Source organism: Malania oleifera, chromosome 5 (genome assembly GCF_029873635.1).
Source record: "Malania oleifera isolate guangnan ecotype guangnan chromosome 5, ASM2987363v1, whole genome shotgun sequence".
NCBI classification, from domain to species: Eukaryota; Viridiplantae; Streptophyta; class Magnoliopsida; order Santalales; family Ximeniaceae; genus Malania; species Malania oleifera.
Window position 1 is genome coordinate 104,390,109 of NC_080421.1, and position 19,788 is coordinate 104,409,896.

The 19,788-nt window shown below is 34.5% G+C and overlaps 1 protein-coding gene across 1 annotated transcript; it reads right to left on the bottom strand.

Annotated features, from left to right (window-relative positions):
- Positions 1-10,134: 10,134 nt before the first annotated feature.
- On the bottom strand, positions 10,135-11,200 carry LOC131155272 (major allergen Pru ar 1-like). Its single transcript, XM_058108302.1, has 2 exons — positions 10,796-11,200; positions 10,135-10,675 (listed from the first exon to the last, which is right to left on the bottom strand). Exons 1-2 carry the CDS (start codon positions 10,977-10,979, stop codon positions 10,386-10,388), a joined length of 474 nt encoding a protein of 157 aa, XP_057964285.1. The 5' UTR covers positions 10,980-11,200; the 3' UTR covers positions 10,135-10,385.
- Positions 11,201-19,788: the final 8,588 nt, after the last annotated feature.

Sequence of the window (19,788 nt, forward strand, 5' to 3'; positions counted from 1 at the left end):
TTCTTTATGTATTTCCATTCTCTAGGTGGTGCATTTACCTCAGTTGTAGTTTCTTCAATTTCAAGGGATGGTTCTCTAAGTTTAGTTTTCTTTTCTGAATCATTCTCAATTGATAGTTCTTTTAGTTCCTTGTTTAATGCAGGTTCATCTTCATCAATTCTTTTAGAGAAGGGATTTGTCTCATCAAACACTATATGAATAGATTCTATGACCGTCAATGTTCGTTTGTTATACACTCTATAGGCTTTACTATCTAAAGCATACCGTAGGAAGATACCTTCATCTGATTTCACATCAAACTTTCCTAGATGCTCATTGTCTCTAAGCACAAAACACCTACAGCCAAAAACATGAAAATATGATATGTTTGGTCTATGGCCATTCCATAACTCGTAAGGAGTCTTATTAAGTAATAGTCTAATTAGAACTCTATTTAGTACATAGCAGGCGGTATTCACTACCTCGGCCCAGAAGTATTTGGGTAATTTATGTTCGTTAAGCATAGTTCTGGCCATTTCTTGCATAGATCTATTCTTTCTTTCAACTACGCCATTTTGTTGGGGTATTCTAAGAGCTGAAAAATTATAGGCAATTCCTAATGAGTTACAATAGTCTTCCATGCCTTGATTTTTAAACTCTCTACCCCTATCACTTTGAATTTTGGTAATTGTGTATCCCTTTCATTTTGTACTCTCTTGCATAGATTTATAAAATTTTCACATGCTTCATCTTTATGACCTAAGAATAGTACCCATGTGTATCTTGAAAAGTCATCAACTATGACAAAAGCGTATGATTTTCCTCTTAAACTCTGAATTTGGTTTGGTCCAAATAAGTCTAAGTGCAGAATTTGAAGTGGCCTAGTAGTGGAGATCTCTTTCTTTTTCTTAAATCTTGTTCTTGCTTTTTTTCCTAGTTGGGATGCATCACAGATTTTATCTTTCACAAATTTTGTCTTGGGCAGTCCCTTAACTAATTTTGAAATTAAATCGATGTTTGCGTGTCCTAATCTCCTATGCCAAATCCAACTTATTTCATTCATAGCAGATAAGCATGTTACACTTTGTGAAGTTAGGATATCAAAACTTGTGGTGTATACGTTTTCATGTTGCTTAGCAATGAATAGTATCTTATTATAAGATCTTTATTCAACTATGCACTGTTCATGTTCAAATGATACTTTGTAGTCTTTATCACATTGTTGACTTATGCTCAATAAATTATGCTTTAGACCTTCAACTAATAAAACATATCATCAATAATGAGTGAGAAATCATTATCGACTTTACCGACACCTGTGATCCTTCCGTTAGCATTATCTCCAAAAGTAACAAACCCTTCATCCTTGAGTGTGAAGGATGTGAATTTTGATTCGGTTATGTGGCATGAGCATCCGCTATCATATACCATCTATCTTTTGAAGATGTGGATCTTAAGCAAATCTGCAAGACACAATTAAACAACTAGCTTTGGTACCCAGATTGTCTTGGGTCCGGGAGAGTTAGTGCTAGTTTGACCTTTCACCTTCCATACTCTCTTAGTTTTTACATCTTTGTTTTTCAAAGGGCAATCAAATTGTATGTGACCCAACCTTTTACATTTAAAGCATGTAGTATATCTATAATGATTCTTAGTTGGAACAAATGACTTTGATTCTTTTGTGAAATACCCCATGTAAAGTTGTCTTTTCCTTATATTTTCTTTACCATTAAAACCGAGCCCTTCTTTTTCTAAAGAATTTCTTTGAGATCCTAAAAGCTTTTCAAAATTGTTTTCTCCTTCAGTAAATTTACGAATAATTTCAAATTTGTCTTTCAAGTCCTTTTCTAACTCCTCAATTTTCAACTATTTATCCTTTATGAAAGATGCATGAGATTCATTTTGGTGTTCAACAAGATTTGAAAGTTCTTTGACTTTGCTTCTTAACTCAGAAATTTTCTTTGTTTTCTTCTCAAGCATTTTAATAGTGTATAGGTATTCTTGTTTTAGTTCATTATATGACATTATATCATTTTCATTTTAAGATTCACTGGAGTAATATGAAGATGATAAACGAGATGATTGTACCTCAAGGTCATCATGTGCCATTAGACATAGATTGGCAACCTCGTCGTAGCTGGATTCATATTCTGAACTACTAGTGTTGTGTGTATCCTAGCCGACTTTCAGCACCTTCTTCTTTTTCTTTGAAGCTTTTATGAGTTTGGGGCACTCGGGCTTGATGTGTCCAACTTCTTGGCAACTGTAGCATGTTGGTGGATCCTCCTTCTTTTTCTTCATGCTTTGCTCTCCTCTTTCTGATTTAAAGTTTCAAAATTTTCTGTTGAACTTTTTGTTCTTCTTTAAGAACTTTCTGAACTTCTTTGTTAGCAAGGTCATGTCATCATCAGTCTTTATCACATTGTTTTCTTAGCTTTGCTTTGTTCATTTTTCCTCTCGTTTATCGCCAGCTCATAGGTGATAAGTGATCCAATGAGTTCGTCCACCGACATCTCCTTGAGATTTCTCCCTTCTGCTATTGTAGTAGCTTTAGCTTCCCACACTGGAGGTAATCCCCTGAGTATTTTCCTGATCAACTCATAAGAAGGGTAAGTTTTTCTAAGGACATTTAAAGAGTTAATGATGTGTGTGAATCTAGTGTACAAGGATTGTATGGATTCATCAACCGTCATTTTAAATGCTTCATATTCACTAGTGAGCATGTCTATCCTGCTATCTTTTACTTCCTTAGTGCCTTCATATGTAACTTCTAATTTTTTCCAAATTTCTTTAACTGAGTTACATGCTATTACCCTATTAAATTCATTGACGTCTAGTGCACAGAAGAGTATATTCATGGCAGTGGCATTACTTTGAACTGACTTCCAATCCTCTTCACTATATTCATCTTCAGTTTTAGGTACATTAATCTTATCAATTACTTTCATGGGAATGTGATTTCCCTTAGTCACAATTTTCCAAACCTTCTAATCTACGTTCAGTAGATATATGCTCATCCTACATTTCCAATAGGTGTAATTTACACCACAGAAAATGGGTGGTCTAGTGGATGAGTGTCCAAATGGAGTTACACCAATGTGTGCCATGTGATCGTTTTACAAATTAACTATCAAGTCTAAGTAAACCCGCTTTGATACCAAATGTTGATTAAGGTGTAATCCCAAGAGGGGGGTGAATTGGATATAAAAAAAAATTAAGCCACTTAGTTTCCTTTTACACACTTCTTATCAATTTACCAACTACTTCTTGTTGCTCAATTATGTATGAGTGTGTCAAACCTATCTATGCATGCAATATACTCAATTTAAATATAACGCGGAAAATAAAGAGTAAAAGGAAGAGAGAAGACAAATGCGATTTTATGAGGTTCAGTCGACTTGGTCTACGTCCTCGCCTTGAGCAACCACTCAAGGATTCACTAAAAACCCTACTCCTTAAAATGGGACGGAGCTTCCCTTACAAACCGTTGCTTACAAGAGGTACAACTCCCTCCTTATCCGCTGCTCACAAGAGGTACAGCTTCCTCCTCACACCCGGTTCACAACCCGAACCGTGTTTACAATGAAATTTGAAAATAACACTCAAAACAATGCTTCTAACAAAATCTTATGAGTACAATTCAATTTCCTAGTACATTAACATATGATATAACTTGAAGTTCAAGAATGTATGAAAAACGATACAATCGTTTGATGTATGATATGTGTCAACACCCAAATTCGTATTTAATCGAAACTCCCAAGTGAAAATATATTTGAAATGCTTTGGAGCCAACTAGGGTTCTTGATTCACCTTGTAAAGATGCACAAGTATATTTGAAGTGAACTAGTTAACAAAATCTTTGTCTTGAATACAAACTCAATCAAAATCACAAAGCTTCTTTCAAGTTCCAATATTTTAATCCAAGTAAGTTTTTCAATAAGAAGCCCTATGAACAATATATATTTATGTGTTTACATACTTCTTGAATCATAAATCAATCAACCAAGCTAACAAGATTTTCTCAAGACATGATCTTTTCAAAAATCAGTTTTTATATGTGAATACACACTCAAGATCAAAACCTCTTTCTAATGATAAACACATAAAGAGATGAGAGGTTCTTAAAAAGTAATAACTTGAAATATCAAACCTTAATACTGGATTAAAGTTTAGTTGGATGAATGAATGCCCTTTTGATTTTAGTAGATATTTGCCCAATGAAGATGGAAGAAAATTTACGTGCAGAAAATCAGCTATAGGGTTCAAGTCTTGCAATGAGATGTATATTTTTCTTGTTGTATCTCTTAGCTTGTGTTCTAGGGTTTAGATATTCATAATATATATTATATTACCCTTAGAATTAATCTCAACTATTGGATCAATAAGATACTTCGCGTGTCTTGTTAATAAAGAACTGATTTTTAGGCTTTCCCGCAAGTTCAGATAACCGAACTTGACTTCAGGCTCCTGAAGTCTCAACTTCAGGCGCCTGAGGTTCCAAGGTCAGGCGACTGAAGAGCCTCGGCCAGGTTCTGTCTTCTCCATTTAATTTTTCAGGCGACTGAACTTAATCTTCAGGCAACCAAAGAAATTCTTCAGGCTACTGAGGTTTGAATTCAGGCGACCGAAGTCCCCATTTTCTCAAATTTTCATTTCTAACTAAAAAATCTGCTTGGCTCCTTTTCTTGGGTCTTTTATAAAACATATTTTTCATGATTTTGAAAACATTTCAAGGTCCATAAGAGTTTTCTAATGATGTACATAAAATGCATTAAAACCATTCTAAGTTATAATGAGCCTCAAATTAAATCATACGAAAATGTAAGTACATGAGATATAAATACCCATTCCCAAGATATTCTTGAACTTTGCCGCTTGCATCTTGATTCTAATACTCTTTGAGTTCCATGGTGCTTTCTAAGATTTGTAAGCTTTACTTGAAGGCTTCCATGACCCGTTATCTTTCCGTGCATGCTTAATATAGGTTATGTTCACAAACTCAATGCACAGATCAAATACCAAGTGATTTGTCATTATCAAAACCGAATTGGACTCGTAGAGTCAACAAAGGAGACTGTTGACTCTATGAGTCCAATCCTGCATTGATAACGAAAAATCACTTGGTATTTGACCTGTACAATGAGATTGTGAGCAGGAACATTATTTAGCATGCATAGAAGGTGAGGAAGTCATGGAAGCCATGAGGATTAATTCATATACAACCTGGCATAATCCATGGAATTAAAAAGGTAGAAGAATAATGAAGATGCAAGCGTCAAGATTAAGATCGTCATGGGAATGAGTATTTAGAATTGATTGTATTTGCATATTTTATATGATATAGCTAGAAGCTTAAAATATACCCTAGACTGACCTTAGGACACAAGCATCTCATGAAAATATTCTAGGGTTAATTATGGACTTAGAGACCTTATTTTAAACCCTAAAAATTTTTTTATAAGAAATCAAAGCAAAAGACCACAAATGACTTTGAAAACTAAAATGAAAAATCTGAAGTTGGTCTGCCCAAATGACTAAGGTGTACCCTCAAAAGTCTGAAGATGCAACCTCAGACGACTAAAGTTTTACTTTTGACATTTGAAGAATTTCATCATAAGACTGAAGAATTACTTCAGTCATCTGAAGATTTATTTTTTGAAATAGAGAACAGGCAAAACACACTCAGAAGACTGAACTTTCAGTTTAGTCGTCTGAGCTGGGACTTCAAAATACTGAACCTATAGTTCAATCATCTAACCCTATGTCTAGACTATGATTTCAATACTTTAAGAACATTTGAAGACTGAACTCAATAGCTTAGTCGACTGACCCTGCGGAGATTTTGAAATTTTCAAATTTAAATGTTATAAAAACGTGGAGGATATTCCAAGTATCTAGGGCAACAAGAAAACTCACTCTAAGAAAACTTTATAAACAAAAGCCCTAAACCCTAGAGCCTCACTTTTTGATTGATCTTGAGAGCATTAAACGGAAATACACTTCTTGCTTGCACTCAAACTTATACACATCAAGTTTTGGGCATTCTCATTCTAGATCTTCAAGATTTAAGAGCATTCAATCATATCTTATTGCAACGTATCATTCATCTTGAGGTTTGAGGTTTCATAAAATTATTTTTCGCATTTAAATCTTATTTTTGTTTTCCCATACTCATTCGATTTTATATATATATATATATATATATATATATTTCTTGGGAACAAAAATATTAATCTGAATATTTTTATTCACTGGTTGAATATACATACTTGAGAAAAATTTGTTTAAACTAAAATCTTTGAGATATTTTGAATATATTTTTGTTCAAGTATTGACTACTACAATAACTATTTGATTGCAAACTTTGAGAGTGTTTCAATATATATTTATGAGAAATATTGTTTCGAAAAAAAATTACTTGAATCTTTGCAATATTTCAAGTCATATTTTTATTCAAAAATTTAATCTTACAAATTACTTGATAGCTAGAACCATGATCTGAGTGTTATTAAAGATTATTTTTACAAGGATCGTATCTTTATGTTATTGCATCAAGTGGATTATTTTAAAACCCTAAAATCTCCAAAGCGTTTATTAATAGGAAATTATTCTTTCGGAGATATTAACTTGAAGGTAAATTTTGTGAAGCATATCATTCATATAACAATTTTATTGTTACATTTATACTAAGTTTCAGGTTTTATCATAAGAATATGTGTTAGGATTTTCTATTGTACTCACTAGCTTTGTGTATAAGCATTTGAGAGTATTTGCAGAATTGTAATTCTGTTGTGTAATTACGGTTCGGGCTGTGAACCGGGTTTGAGGAGAAAGTTGTATCTTTTGTAAGTAACGGAGTAGAAGGAAGGTGTACCTCTTGTAAGAAGCGGATTGTAAGGGAAGCTTCGTCCCAATTAAAGGAGTAGGGATTTCGTGGAATCCTTGAGTGGGTTACTCAAGGCGAGGACGTAAGTCAGGTTGGTTGGACCTCGTAAAATCGTATTTACTTCTCTCTTACTCTTAACTCCTTTTTAATTTTCACGTTGTATTTAAATTACTTGTGCATTGCGTATGTGTTGAACACTTGTTATATCTATGAGTAATTGGGTAAAAGTGTATGCTTGACAAAGACACATATTAGATTGATTAATTGTGAAACATTAACCTCGTTGTTAAGTAACTTGAAATTTTGTAATTGAAGGTTTTTCGAAATTAGATCTTAAAGGTCATAATCTTTTAAAAACACCCAAATCACCCCCCCTCCTCTCTTGGGATAACACCATAATTCACAGGTTTATGCCCTTGATCTAGGTGATTTTGGCAAGGATTCATGATAAAAAAAACAAAAAAGATTTAACAAAGTTTTATGTTGGCTATCAGTTATCTAACACAACTCTGCTCCTTTATTTGGGCTTGAAACCGGTTATGTGTACAAAGATTTTGTGTTACATAAGGAAAGTACACGTTTGTGATTTTTCTTTTTTTTAGCAAACTTTTTTTCCAAAGACAATTTTCTAAGTTACACCCTACAACTAGTAGAAAATACTCACAATACAATGCATTAAAAAAAAAAAAATTAAGTGTACAATTTTGAGTTTGCATCCAAGCTAGATTAAAATTTAGGCAATAGTACTTTTTGAAAAAAAAAATAATAACAAATAAATTTTGTTAAATTCCAAGACTTGCAAATGAAAATAGAAAAACACAAAGAACAAATATTAAGTGCACAAATCCTAGACACAAATCACCATAGCTAACCAACTATTTAAAAAGAAAAATCTAATAACAGTAATAAGAAAAGAAATAACAAGAAAGAAGAAAATCTCACATGTGGCTAAAACTAAAAAGGAGAAAACAACTGCGTGAAAAATACCCTTTGATGTTAGAAAATCGATCCTGGTAACAAGCACATTTTTTAAAAGTCATGTCAAATATAGAGGCAAACAATTTTGTTCTCTTTGATAATTGAAAATAATAAAAATATTTTTGAGACTCTTTAAAAATTTTATAGATATTTCAATTTTAATTATATATTTAATTTAAACAGCCTCATTATATTTCACAAATCAAATATAATCATTTTTAACGAAATAAGTGTTATATATACTTTTTAAAAATGATGCCAACCCTAGGATAAGATGAATAATTTTTTCCTGATAATTAAAAAAAAAATTAAGTTCTCCAAAAAATCAGACAACTCGAAACCCATCAGTACAAAGACCCTCAGTAGGGCCTTTGAGCTTTGAAGTCAATAAAATGCCCCCTTCTAGACGGTAGACCCAAACCAATTTATTCCAGCCCCCAGCAGCTTGTCTTAATTCCATTTCTGTCTAGTCTTAATTCAATGACTTCTGTGAAGTGAACCCTTCAAATTTGGGGGGTGAGGGTGAGTGACCTGGTCATCATAATGGGAGAAATCTCAATCATTATCAACGAGCAAGCTTGAATTAACTAACATAGCAAGAAAATTGTACTCATCAGTAATGAACGATCAAAATGAACTAATCAATTAAATACATTTAAATCAATTCAACGAAATTCTTGTAGCCAACATGATTCCCCATTAATATATATATATATATATATATATACGAATTGTGATCGTCTCAAACTCCCCATTGTAGTTGCAAGTTCAAAGAAAAATGCTAGAAGATGACCATCATGCAAGAGAGGAGGGGATGATGAATGTGAAATGAATTAGCTGCCTAGCGCTTTTAAATGAATTAGCTAGAACACAATTGTCATCTTAGTGGCTCAATCTTTTCAAATGAATTAGCATGATACATGATTTTAAAAACAAACGCATTTTAGATGATTTAGTCATCCAACTTTTCATTATGGCACACTGTTAATGAATTATGGGTCATGATTTTAAAATCAGAGCCAATGTCCAACGCAAGAATGGCACCACAGCCAATTTATGCTAGTAATGTTTAAATCAACTAGGTCAATATCGACTTATTTGCAGCTCTAATGACATGATTGGACTGCTTGGTGGTTGGTTCACTAGATCAAACCTAGTACAATCTAGTGCTTAAAACCATGAGCATGTGCATACGATTTTCAACCCGAAGCATGTTTTGCAATTAGATGCATGAGTTAACAATTTTCAACTCAATACATACATCTACACGAATTTGTTATATCTAAACATGATTTTTTGTTTAGCTTAATTAGAATAATTAGCCCGCTGATCAATTTTTTAACTTGGTGTATCAAAACTAATTAGCCTAGGAATTCCACGCTAACAAGGTTAATGTAACAATTAATATGTAACTAAGGACAACCTACTAGTTTGCACATCAATAAGGGCAACTTAATGGGGTCAACTTGACAATTGATATGTCAACAAGGCCAACTCCGCCCGCATCTAATGAAGAATTTTAGATGGCTTATTCCTTTAACTTATCATAGTCATTGAAAAATGTAATGACGAGGTCTTGCTTCCCTATTTGGTGAGAATAGGGCGAGGGCAGTCTTACCCATATTTTTATGCAAGAAGATTGCTTCCTTCGTCTCAAATCAACAACAAATCATAAAAGAGTAACCTTCATGTTGATCAAAGTCCAACCCTCAAATCTTTATAAGAAATAACTAGAAGGAGATAAGCAATAGGAAATGGGTTATATCCCATTATACAATTTAGTTGTCCAGGCTTGTAGACTTTCAATCAGTAAGGAAAAAAGTGATTTTTCATAATTTTCTTATATGTTTTTTGTACTTTTAACTAGTTCAGTAGATACAAGAGCCAGGAAAATTACTTGTTAAGGCCAACATTGACTAAGTTAGGGCGCTAACTAGGATGTTGTTGTAGCATTCCATCAAATTGATTTACAAGGGATTAAAAATTAGATGAGACCGAAACAATTAGAGAAGAAAGTTCATGATTATGCTAAACCTAATGTATAATCTAGTGAGCAACATTGAAATTTATCCAACAAAATATACTAAAAATTATATAACTTCATTTTTTTACTTTCCCTTTTCTTCCCTTCAAAATTTTTTTCTCCAGATTGAGCCTTAAAACATCATATTCACAATGAATCAAAAGTAATTATTTAAATAGTGAGCTAATAATACATACTCAACGACAATTAAAAATTAAAATATATTGGAGGCATTAGGAAGAAAAAGTACACATACAAGAACTAATAGTTGAAATTGGAACAGAATGGTTCCTTATTTCTCAAACCAAGGTACGTACATAGGCATATATTGCACTGTTCCATCTTAACAAGAGGGGAAAAAAAAAAAAACCAACAGCAACAACAGCGCACACTCCTTCTTAATTAGCAACAACAGCACACACTCTTTATTAATTAATTATGATTGAAACGTAGTCGTATTTTGATACGGTCGCATCTACGGCGCCATTGACAGTGAAGAGGGTTGTTTAAGAAGATTTAAGCGTAGGCAGTGGGGTTTTCCAAGAGGTAAGCTTCGACAGCCTTGTACAACTGCTCTGCCCTTTCTTTCCCAGCCTTGAGTTCCTCTTCCTTGACCTCTGCATCACAGGCGGCGTGCACCTCAACCGTCCTCTTGCAGACGCTCCCGCCGTCCGGCGAGGCCTCGAACTTGGTGTCGTAAACAATGGATTCAATGCCGCCCTTCAACGCATCCCCTTCGATCAGAGTGTACTTGCACGAGAAGTTCTCGTCGTCGATCACATCAAACCTGTGCTTCACGTGCTTGCCTGCACTCCCCCAAATTACAAACTTAATTTAAGTGATTAAATAATCTAATATATATATATATATATATATATATATATATATAAAGTGGTGGTGGAGGTGGTGGATGAGTAGTTAGCTACCGTCGGGGAGGTTGATTTGGATGATGGTGCCAACGCCGCCTTGGCCTTGGAAAACGTCGATGCTCTTGGTGGCGTGGGGGAGGAGCTTAGGGACGAGGTTGTGGGCGTCGCGGATCAAGGCTTTGTAGAACCTCGCCGGCGGCACCGTGGAAGTGTTCTCCTGACTGTAGCTGCTCACGCCCATATTAATTCCTCTAGACTGGTGGATAATGCAAAATATATAATAAGTTTGGAGCCTGGGAAGTGGAGAGCAGAGAGAGAGGGAGAAGAAATAGATTTAAAGGTAATGAATGGGAATTAAGCCTGGGAGAGGTGGACGAGGGAATGCAGTAGCGTTGAGGGAGTATTTATAGACTGGAATTCTGGGGGCATGTCGTCCCTCCCTCAATGTGCCTTCGCAAAGGTACAAGATTTGCAGTCAATTATACTATATTTATTATTATTATTATTATTATATAGAAACTCCAGCCACCAAGTCCTTCGGACCCCCTGGTACGGCACCAAACATACGGATTAGCATCCTCCACTTACAGGTCTCGCTGATCAGGGTAAAGTCCGGAATGCGGACACAATTTCCGTGCATCAGTTGAACGTTTGACTAACCCGACTCCCGAGACATGTCTCAATTACCATCCACAGTTCTCGCTGGCTCACAAAGAACTCTCACCATCTACGGTCCTCGCTGACTCACAGAACGAACTCTCACCATCCATAGTCTCCGTTGGCTTAAACTCTCACTATCTATAGATACCGCTGATTCCGTGAGTGTATTTACTTGAAATTGAACTCCCGATACACCTTCTTACGTGCAGATATCTTTTCATCGAGCCATGCCCATGGAGGCTTATTATTATTATTATTATTATAAATCACATGCTTTGTTTATTTATAACAGTTGAGTAATCTAATTATTTAGGTATACTTTTGTTAGTGGGACAACTCATGAGGTTTTATATTATTAGCTGCAAGTTGTGTCATGTGTGGGAGGGAGGACACAAATTTTGACTATTATGATATTGGACCTTTTACAATTTTTTATTTAAGACAGATAGGCTGTCATTGTGTGGCTAGCCCACGCTTCGTCTTCATTACACGTAAAAGCAGCACGCCCACTCATTAACATTAGTTTCATTTTTTCTTTTCTTTTTTTTTTGAAACAACGGCAAAATTTCATTATGTACATAATAGTCACCCCATAGGCCGAGTACTTGGCCAAAGGAAGCTTTAAAAAATCCTTGCCAATGAACTTATTGTTATTATCACACATTCAATGTATGTACATTTTAGACTTACAAGGATGATTTTAATTCGAATTATATGAGAAACTTTTTATAGGACAAATTCATGAGGTCAATAAACTAAAACAAATATCGGAGTTGGGTGTACAATCCTTACATTTGATATTGGAGCTACTTTGGGGGTACTATCATGTGGTAGACTCCAACTATGTGATGTGTCTTTTATAGAACAAATTTGTGAGGCTAATAGACTAAAGTGAATAATACCTCACCGAAGTTAAGTTCAGCACAGTTACACTTAGCTACAGAAGCAATATAATGAGCAAAACTATTAACTTTTCTCTGATAAAAAATAATTTTAGCATTTTATTTTTTTTCTTTCCCCAAATATAAAACATCCTCAAAAAGTTCTCATAAATGATATATCCACCACAATTTTTGCCTTTGAAACAATAGTGAACTCCACTCAATTAGCTATTTGTAGAAAAATTTAAAATTAAATTTTATAATTTGCATTAATTTTGATAATCTACTACCGAATATGTCAATATTTAAAATTAAATTATTTCCTTTCATGATTTCTAGGCTTTTTATGAATCGTACTATCATTATCCTTACAGTTCTGATGAAAATTAATACAGCTAGTTCATTCATAATCAATTTACCATCTATCCATCTAAATTCATCCCATCATTTATAAGGTGCTTGATTTTTGCTCAAACAACAATTTTGAGAATACTGCTAAATATAAGATGAGAGGGAGAATTCTTATTGCCTACAACAATTAAAAATGAGAAAAATGTACAATTTAAAATTATAAAATTTTTTTTTGAAGCTTCCACTTCCCAAGTAGTCCACGCAAAGACTTTGGTCTTTGGTCTTTGAAGTCTGAAATGCGCCACCAATTTATTCCAAGACCCCGCAGGCAGACTACTCTTAATTAATGGAATGGCTCCCTTGAACCCTTCAAGTCTATTCCTCTCAATCCCAAGACCGGGCAACTACTCAGGAAAGCAACCCTGTAGCCTTAATTTTTACATATTTTTAAAGTTTCACCAAGTGCACGAAAGCTGCAGCTGAATGGTTTTGTATGGGATTCGACTAACCCAGTTGTATGCTTTGGATTAACTTTTAGATTGGATAATTTTTCAATTAGGTATTTGGTTTGACATTTATATTGTGCAATATATATATATAATGGTGAAATTTCGATCACTATCACCAAGCAAGCTTAAAAAGACTAGTTGAAGAGTATGAGATGACTATTCCCATCAATTAGTCAAACTCTTTATGAACATAACAAGTCAATTGTACTTATTAATATTGGAAGATCAAAATGAATTGATCAATTAAATACATTAGAATATAATTTAACAGAATTCTTGTAACTCACATGATTTCCCATTGTGATAATCTCAAATCAACTAACATGGACATCAAAGAGGGTCTCTAAAGCCCCCGCGAGCATGACGCGGTGGAAAGACATCAGCACGTAAGAAGGAGTATCGGGAGTTCAATTTTAAGTAGATATACTCATCGAACTAGCGGTACCTATGGATGATGAGAGTTTATTCTGTGAGTCAGCAAGAACCGTGGATGGTGAGAGTTCTCTGTGAGCTAGCGGGAACTGTGGATGGTAATAGAGATGTGTCTCAGGGGTTGGGTTGGGCAAACGTCCAATTGATACACGAAAGTCATGTCCGCATTCTGGACTTTACCCTGATCAGCGAGACCTGGGGGTGAAGGATGCTGATTCATAGGTTTAGTGTCCTGATAAGGTTCATTGGTGGCTAGAGTTCTTATGTAATAAAAAAAAAAAAAAAGGGTCTCTAGAGGTCATCCTATGGCTCATAAGTATCGCTTTATTTTGTGATTGTGAGAAAAATAAGGTGGTAATCGAGATGTAAAGTTAAAATATGGGCATGTTAAATTTTTGTAGCATGCACTCTATATATAATAAATAATTCATTTCCATTAAATCAAGGCTACTATACTTGCTAATATAGTTGCAAGTTCCAAGAAAAATGCTAGGAGATGGTCTTCATGCTAGTGAAGAGGGGAGATGAAAATATGAAATGAATTAGCTACTTAGTGCATTTAAAAGAATTAGCCCAATCCATTTTAAATGAAATAACTTAAGCACAATTTTCATTCTAGTGACTAGTTCATTTTATTTTAAAATGAATTAGCCTGATGCATGATATTTAGGACAAGGACATTTTAGATTATTTATCCAATCCAACTTTTTACTCTCACAAACTTATAACGGATTATGGGTAATAGTTTTAAAATCCAACCAAATGTCTAATATGGGAAAAGCACCAAATCCAATTTAAGCTAGTTATGTTCAAATTAGTTAAGTTAATAGGGCGGACGTGTGACTTTGGTGGCCTTAAGGTCACGCGTTCGATTTCCCACTTATTGATTGCATAGTGAATTGCCAGTGATGCATCAATTGGTAGACAGTAACATTTCCACCCCCTATGAGTTATGTACTGCACTGGGTGGGGGTCCAAAGGACTCCTCGATAGTTAGAGTTCCCACATCATCAAAAAAATAAAATAAAATAAAAAATAACCATTTCATGATTTCTTTTAGCTCTAGTAAAATGATTGGACTACTTGGTAGTTGATTCACTTGATCAAACTTAGCATAATCTAGGGTTGAAAACCACAAGTCTGAGCATATGGTTTTCAGCCCAATGCACAATTTACAACTTAGTACAAAAGTTCAAAATTTTCATCTCAATGCATACATCTACATAAATTAGCCCTATGTTTACATGATTTTCTATCTAGCTCAATTAAAATAATTAGCATGCTGCACAATTTTTTAGTTTGATGTATCAAAATTAATAAACTAACAATTAAACATTAAAAAGGTCAAACAAACAATGGAAACATAATTAAACTCAACTTATTAATTTACATGTCACTAAGGTAGTAAAGTTTGGTAGTAGCTGGGAGCCCTAGCTTTTGCTTGCGAGTCCTTGATATCGGCACACTTGCAGCCTCCATCACCATACGTTGCTTCGTCAAAGGCGCGAAGCTTCGAATCCTCTTAAAACCAACTTGTGGAGGTACGATACAAGAAATTCCTGTACATAAAGGAGAATCTATGAAGGAGGTTCAAACCTCCGTTTTTGCTCATCTTCCCTAGTATCCTTTAGCCATCAATTGAAGGAATTAATTGAAGGAATTAGAGGACTCCTTAAAAGGCTTGTTGTCTACGACTGTATCGGTGGGGAGTGTTCGTCTGCATACGTTTCGAGTCGGCGATGGGTGGCCCCCGTGTCGTCACTGACTTGGGGTTTCCTCTAGAGATGAAAAACTACTAGATCTGGTTTCCTCCGACCCCCTGTCCAACGAGCAAAGGTACGAATCTTATTCTATTTTCTCTCTCTGCTATTGCAATTTGGGATTTCATGATTTAACCTCAAAGTGTTTTATCATTTTCTTCTGTAACTCTTCTAATAAATTCTAATCTATAGAAGGCAGAGAATCCTTCACACCTTCTGTAATTTTTGCGAACCCAAATTGCATTCTCTGACTCATACTTATCTTCCATGCAGGCTTTACAACATCTAAGTCATAGTCTCCAAGAAATTGTAGTAGGTAACAAACCAATGTTTGTACCTTTTTGGGTTGATTTTTTGGCACATCTAAACCATCTACAAATTTTCACCCTCCATGGTTCATCATCAAAATTTAGAATTTCCACGACAGACGCTGCTCTCTTCCATACCATACTTGCAATGGATCTCGTACTTAGAACATGATTGAGAAACTCATTTTTTTATTCACACAAAAGTTGCAACAAAAGACCATATCAACTCACAGTTTCCGCATTCTCGCATCTACAACGAAGACATTGGAACATGGTTTTCCACATACACATCGATACTTTCTTAGGGAGTAGTTTATGTTAGACCCACTCCATCCATGAGTATTGCTTCCCTTTAATTCTTATCACCTCCCAAGCTGAGGCGGTTGAAAATTTTCTATTTATGAGGGCTTCCAAATAAACACATCAGACCCCAATTTGTGCTTTACAAACAACAACAAAATCTCAGTTGTTTTGGGGACCCCTACCAATTCTTTCAGCATATCAGTATCCCAATTCTCAGATTCCTATCATTCTTGAATCTTAAACTCAGGATGTTGGACAGTGTAAGAACACTTAGCAAAGGGACCACTGCTCAACCACTTATCAAACCAAAAAAAAGTTTTTCCTCCTCTAACCTTCACATAAACATTCTCATAGACCTCTAGAGAGACCTTTAAGATTGTATTCCAAAACTGAAAGCATGCAAGAGTATAATTGGTTGAAGCCATGTGACTTGATTTAACATATTTACCCTTAAAGAAACGGGTCCAAAGATTATCTAACCTTGTCAGTGTCCAAGCAAACTTCATGTGAAAAGATCTTTGAACGTCATTGAGGTCCCTTATGCCAACACCCTCTTCATCTAAGGGTTTACAAACCTTTGACCAAGCACACCATTTCATTTTTGCCCACCATTACTCTCCCCTTCAAAGAACAGAAGAGAGAATGGAATTAATATTTCTGATCACCACCAAAGGAACTGAGAGAGCCGCTAGCGTATGTGTTGTCATGCATGATAAAACATGCCAAATAAGGATGTGATGACCTCCCTGAGATAGCAACCTCATCTTCCAACTCGCCACCTTATTTCAAATTTTTCAGACCAATGGTTCAAGCATTATAGTAGTAAAGCGACTAGAAATAAAAGGTTCCCCAAGATACATCATTGGAAAATATTCTTTCGCAAAACCCATCAATCGTAATAGCCCCTTCTTCTGGAAATGTTGATCATGTTGGACAAAAAGAGAGTTAATTTTTCCTTGTTGATTAATTGGTCAAACCAACTTTCATACAAATTCAATGCCTTCAAAAGGATCTTCAAGGATCTCATTTCTCCGTTAGAAAAAACAAGTAAGTCATCCACATAAAATAAATGAGAGATTAAAGGAGCTCCCCTCAAAAGATAAAGATTTCCAATCCTACCTTCCTCAAAAAATTTTTTTTTTAATAATCTAGAAAGAATTTCTTCCATCAAAATAAATAAATATGAAGATAGTGGATCACCTTGCCGAAGGCCCCATTGAGACTAGAAAAAACTCCTATACATACCATTCATCATTATCGAAAACCATGAGGTCTTAATGCATTGTGTTATTAAGTTACAAACATGACTAGAAAAGCCAAAACCCTCCAAGGCCCAAATCAAATATCTTATGTCAACTCAATCATAATCCTTTGCCATATCCACTTTTACTACTACATTTCCGCCTTTTCTCTTCTCTTATTGTTGATTGAGTGAACCATTTCCTACGTCAGGGTAATATTTTCAAAAATACTTCTACCAGGGAGAAAAGTCCATTGCTCCGAAGAGATAATATTATTCAAGCAACGCGTCAATCGACCTACAATAATCTTCGAAAAAATTTTGTATGCGATAGAACATAGCCTAATTGAGCTAAACTTTTCAAAGCTTCTTGGATCTTTCACGTTAGGGATACAAACAAAATATGAAGACGTGAAAAATCTGGGCAGAGATGCACCACTGAAAAATTCCTTGGCAACTTCCAACAAATCCTGTCTAACAAAGTTCCAACAAGATTTGTAAAATCCTGATCCAAAACCATCAGGTCTTGGACTACTATCTTTTGGGATAGAATTTAGAGTTGTTTTCCACTCCATTTCTGAAGGATCTTTGACCAAATACTCATTTTCTTCATTCTATATGTAACGCCCCAGAAATAATTATTATAGGAGGATGTAGTGGATCCTAAATAAAAATAAAAAATAAATTAAATTAAATAATTAATTATATTAATTAAAATAAATAAATAATTAGAAAAATATATTATTATTATTATTATTATTATTATTATTATTATTATACATATATATATCCAAAGCTTCCTGAAGCTTTGCTTTAGGAAGCATTTGAAGGAATTTGAAATTCAGGGAGAGAAGCCACAGCCCCCCTCCCCCTTTTTGAGTCTCTCTCGCTCGTCTTCGTCTCTCTCCCACTTCCTTCAATTTTTGGACTAATTTTCGCCTGATTGAAAATTAGAAAATACTGTCGAACTCCATTCTCCGCCACCAACATTTCTACTGGAGCGAATTTGTCATAGGAGCGGTGTAGGCATATCTCCTAAGGTAAGCTCAATTCTCACTTTTACCTCAATTTCTCATAAATCTTAAGTCCAATTGATGATCGGATACTACTACGAGAATCTAGAGATGATTCTCTACGAGTCTAGCGAAGTGGATTTCTCGTGGGATCATCATAGGTATAACCCCAAAATTAGGCTAAGGGGGTTATTAAGGGGCTAATTATTATTTAATTATTTTAAATTTAGAAATGTTAAATATTGGACATTCTGAAGTTGAATTAGGGTCATTGAATTCAATGCTCGGGTAAGCGCCGCGGGTGTAATTTCAGGACCCTGCGGCATAGTTTAAGAAAACCAAGGTAATTTGATTATTTTGGAGTTTAACAATTTATTTAGGTTATTAAGAGCTTAGAAAATGTTTTATGAAAATTATGTTGGAATTCTGTTGAATGTTATTGGGAAATGAAAATTATAGATTTTGTGCTGGAAATGTCACGGGTTCAAGATTGAACTGTGTGGACATCTTAGTAAGTCAGGTAAAGGGATAAATTAAATCAGAATTTTTCATAAAATTATTCATTTTTTGTAGCCTTTAATTTTAGGAAAATATGAATATTGTATAATTATGTTTGGAAATTACATTTACGAAGAAGGATATGATTTAAGTATGTTTATCAGGAAATATGATTTTTAGAGCAGATTTTACTTACAGAACGTTACTCATTTCTATGTTGCATGAGTTTAAATTCCATGTAATTATGTATATCAGATTAATATGTTTTTCCCAGAACAAGCACGATATGATAATTTTCGGGGAAATTGTAAAATAATATAGGAATCATGATTTTATGAATATATATATATATATATATATATAAAATTAATTAACATCATATAATAGTATAACTATTATAATAGTTTAACATATATGCATGTAAGTCGTCTAGAAGTTAGAGACTTCAAGAGACCAAATTGATTTGGGATTTCAATCCCAGCGCTGAAGCTTCTCACTGTCTCTCTCCTCGTTCTCTCTTTCACTCTCCTCAATTTTGTCGGCTTAACGAGCATCGATCGAAAATCGAAAAATACTAATGGATTCCATTCTCCGCTACCGACATATCTACCAGAGCTGATTTATCGTAGGAGTGACGTTGGCATATCTCCTAGGCTAAGATAAATTCTTAATCTTACCTCGATTTTTCTTAAATCCTAAGTCAAATGGACGATCGGACACCACCACGAGAATTTAGGGGTGATTCTCTACAAGTCTAGCGGAGCTGATTTCTCGTGGGGTCACCGTAGGTAAAACCCCAAAATTAGGATAAAGGGATTATTTAGAGATTAATTTTTATTTAATTATTGTAGATTTGGAAATGTTAAAATATTGGGCATTTTAGGATTGAACTGGGGTTATTGAATTCAGGGTTCGGGTGAGCGTCGTGAGTATGATTTTGAGATCCCTACAAGCGTAGTTTAGGAAACTAGGTAATGGAATAAATTAAATCAGGTATTTTTAGAAATTTATTTATGAATTAATGTATTTTTTGGAATATTGGTGTTGAATAAAGGAAATAGGTTTTATAACATATTATAGTATAATACAGAATAG

What these genes read in the sequence shown, in the direction of transcription:
- LOC131155272 (XM_058108302.1), bottom strand. Translation starts at nt 10,979, where the DNA reads ATGGGCGTGAGCAGCTACAGTCAGGAGAACACTTCCACGGTGCCGCCG. An exon ending in CCAAATCAACCTCCCCGACG is followed by an intron (nt 10,676 to 10,795) that starts GTAGCTAACTAC and finishes GGGGGAGTGCAG; the next exon opens with GCAAGCACGTGAAGCACAGG.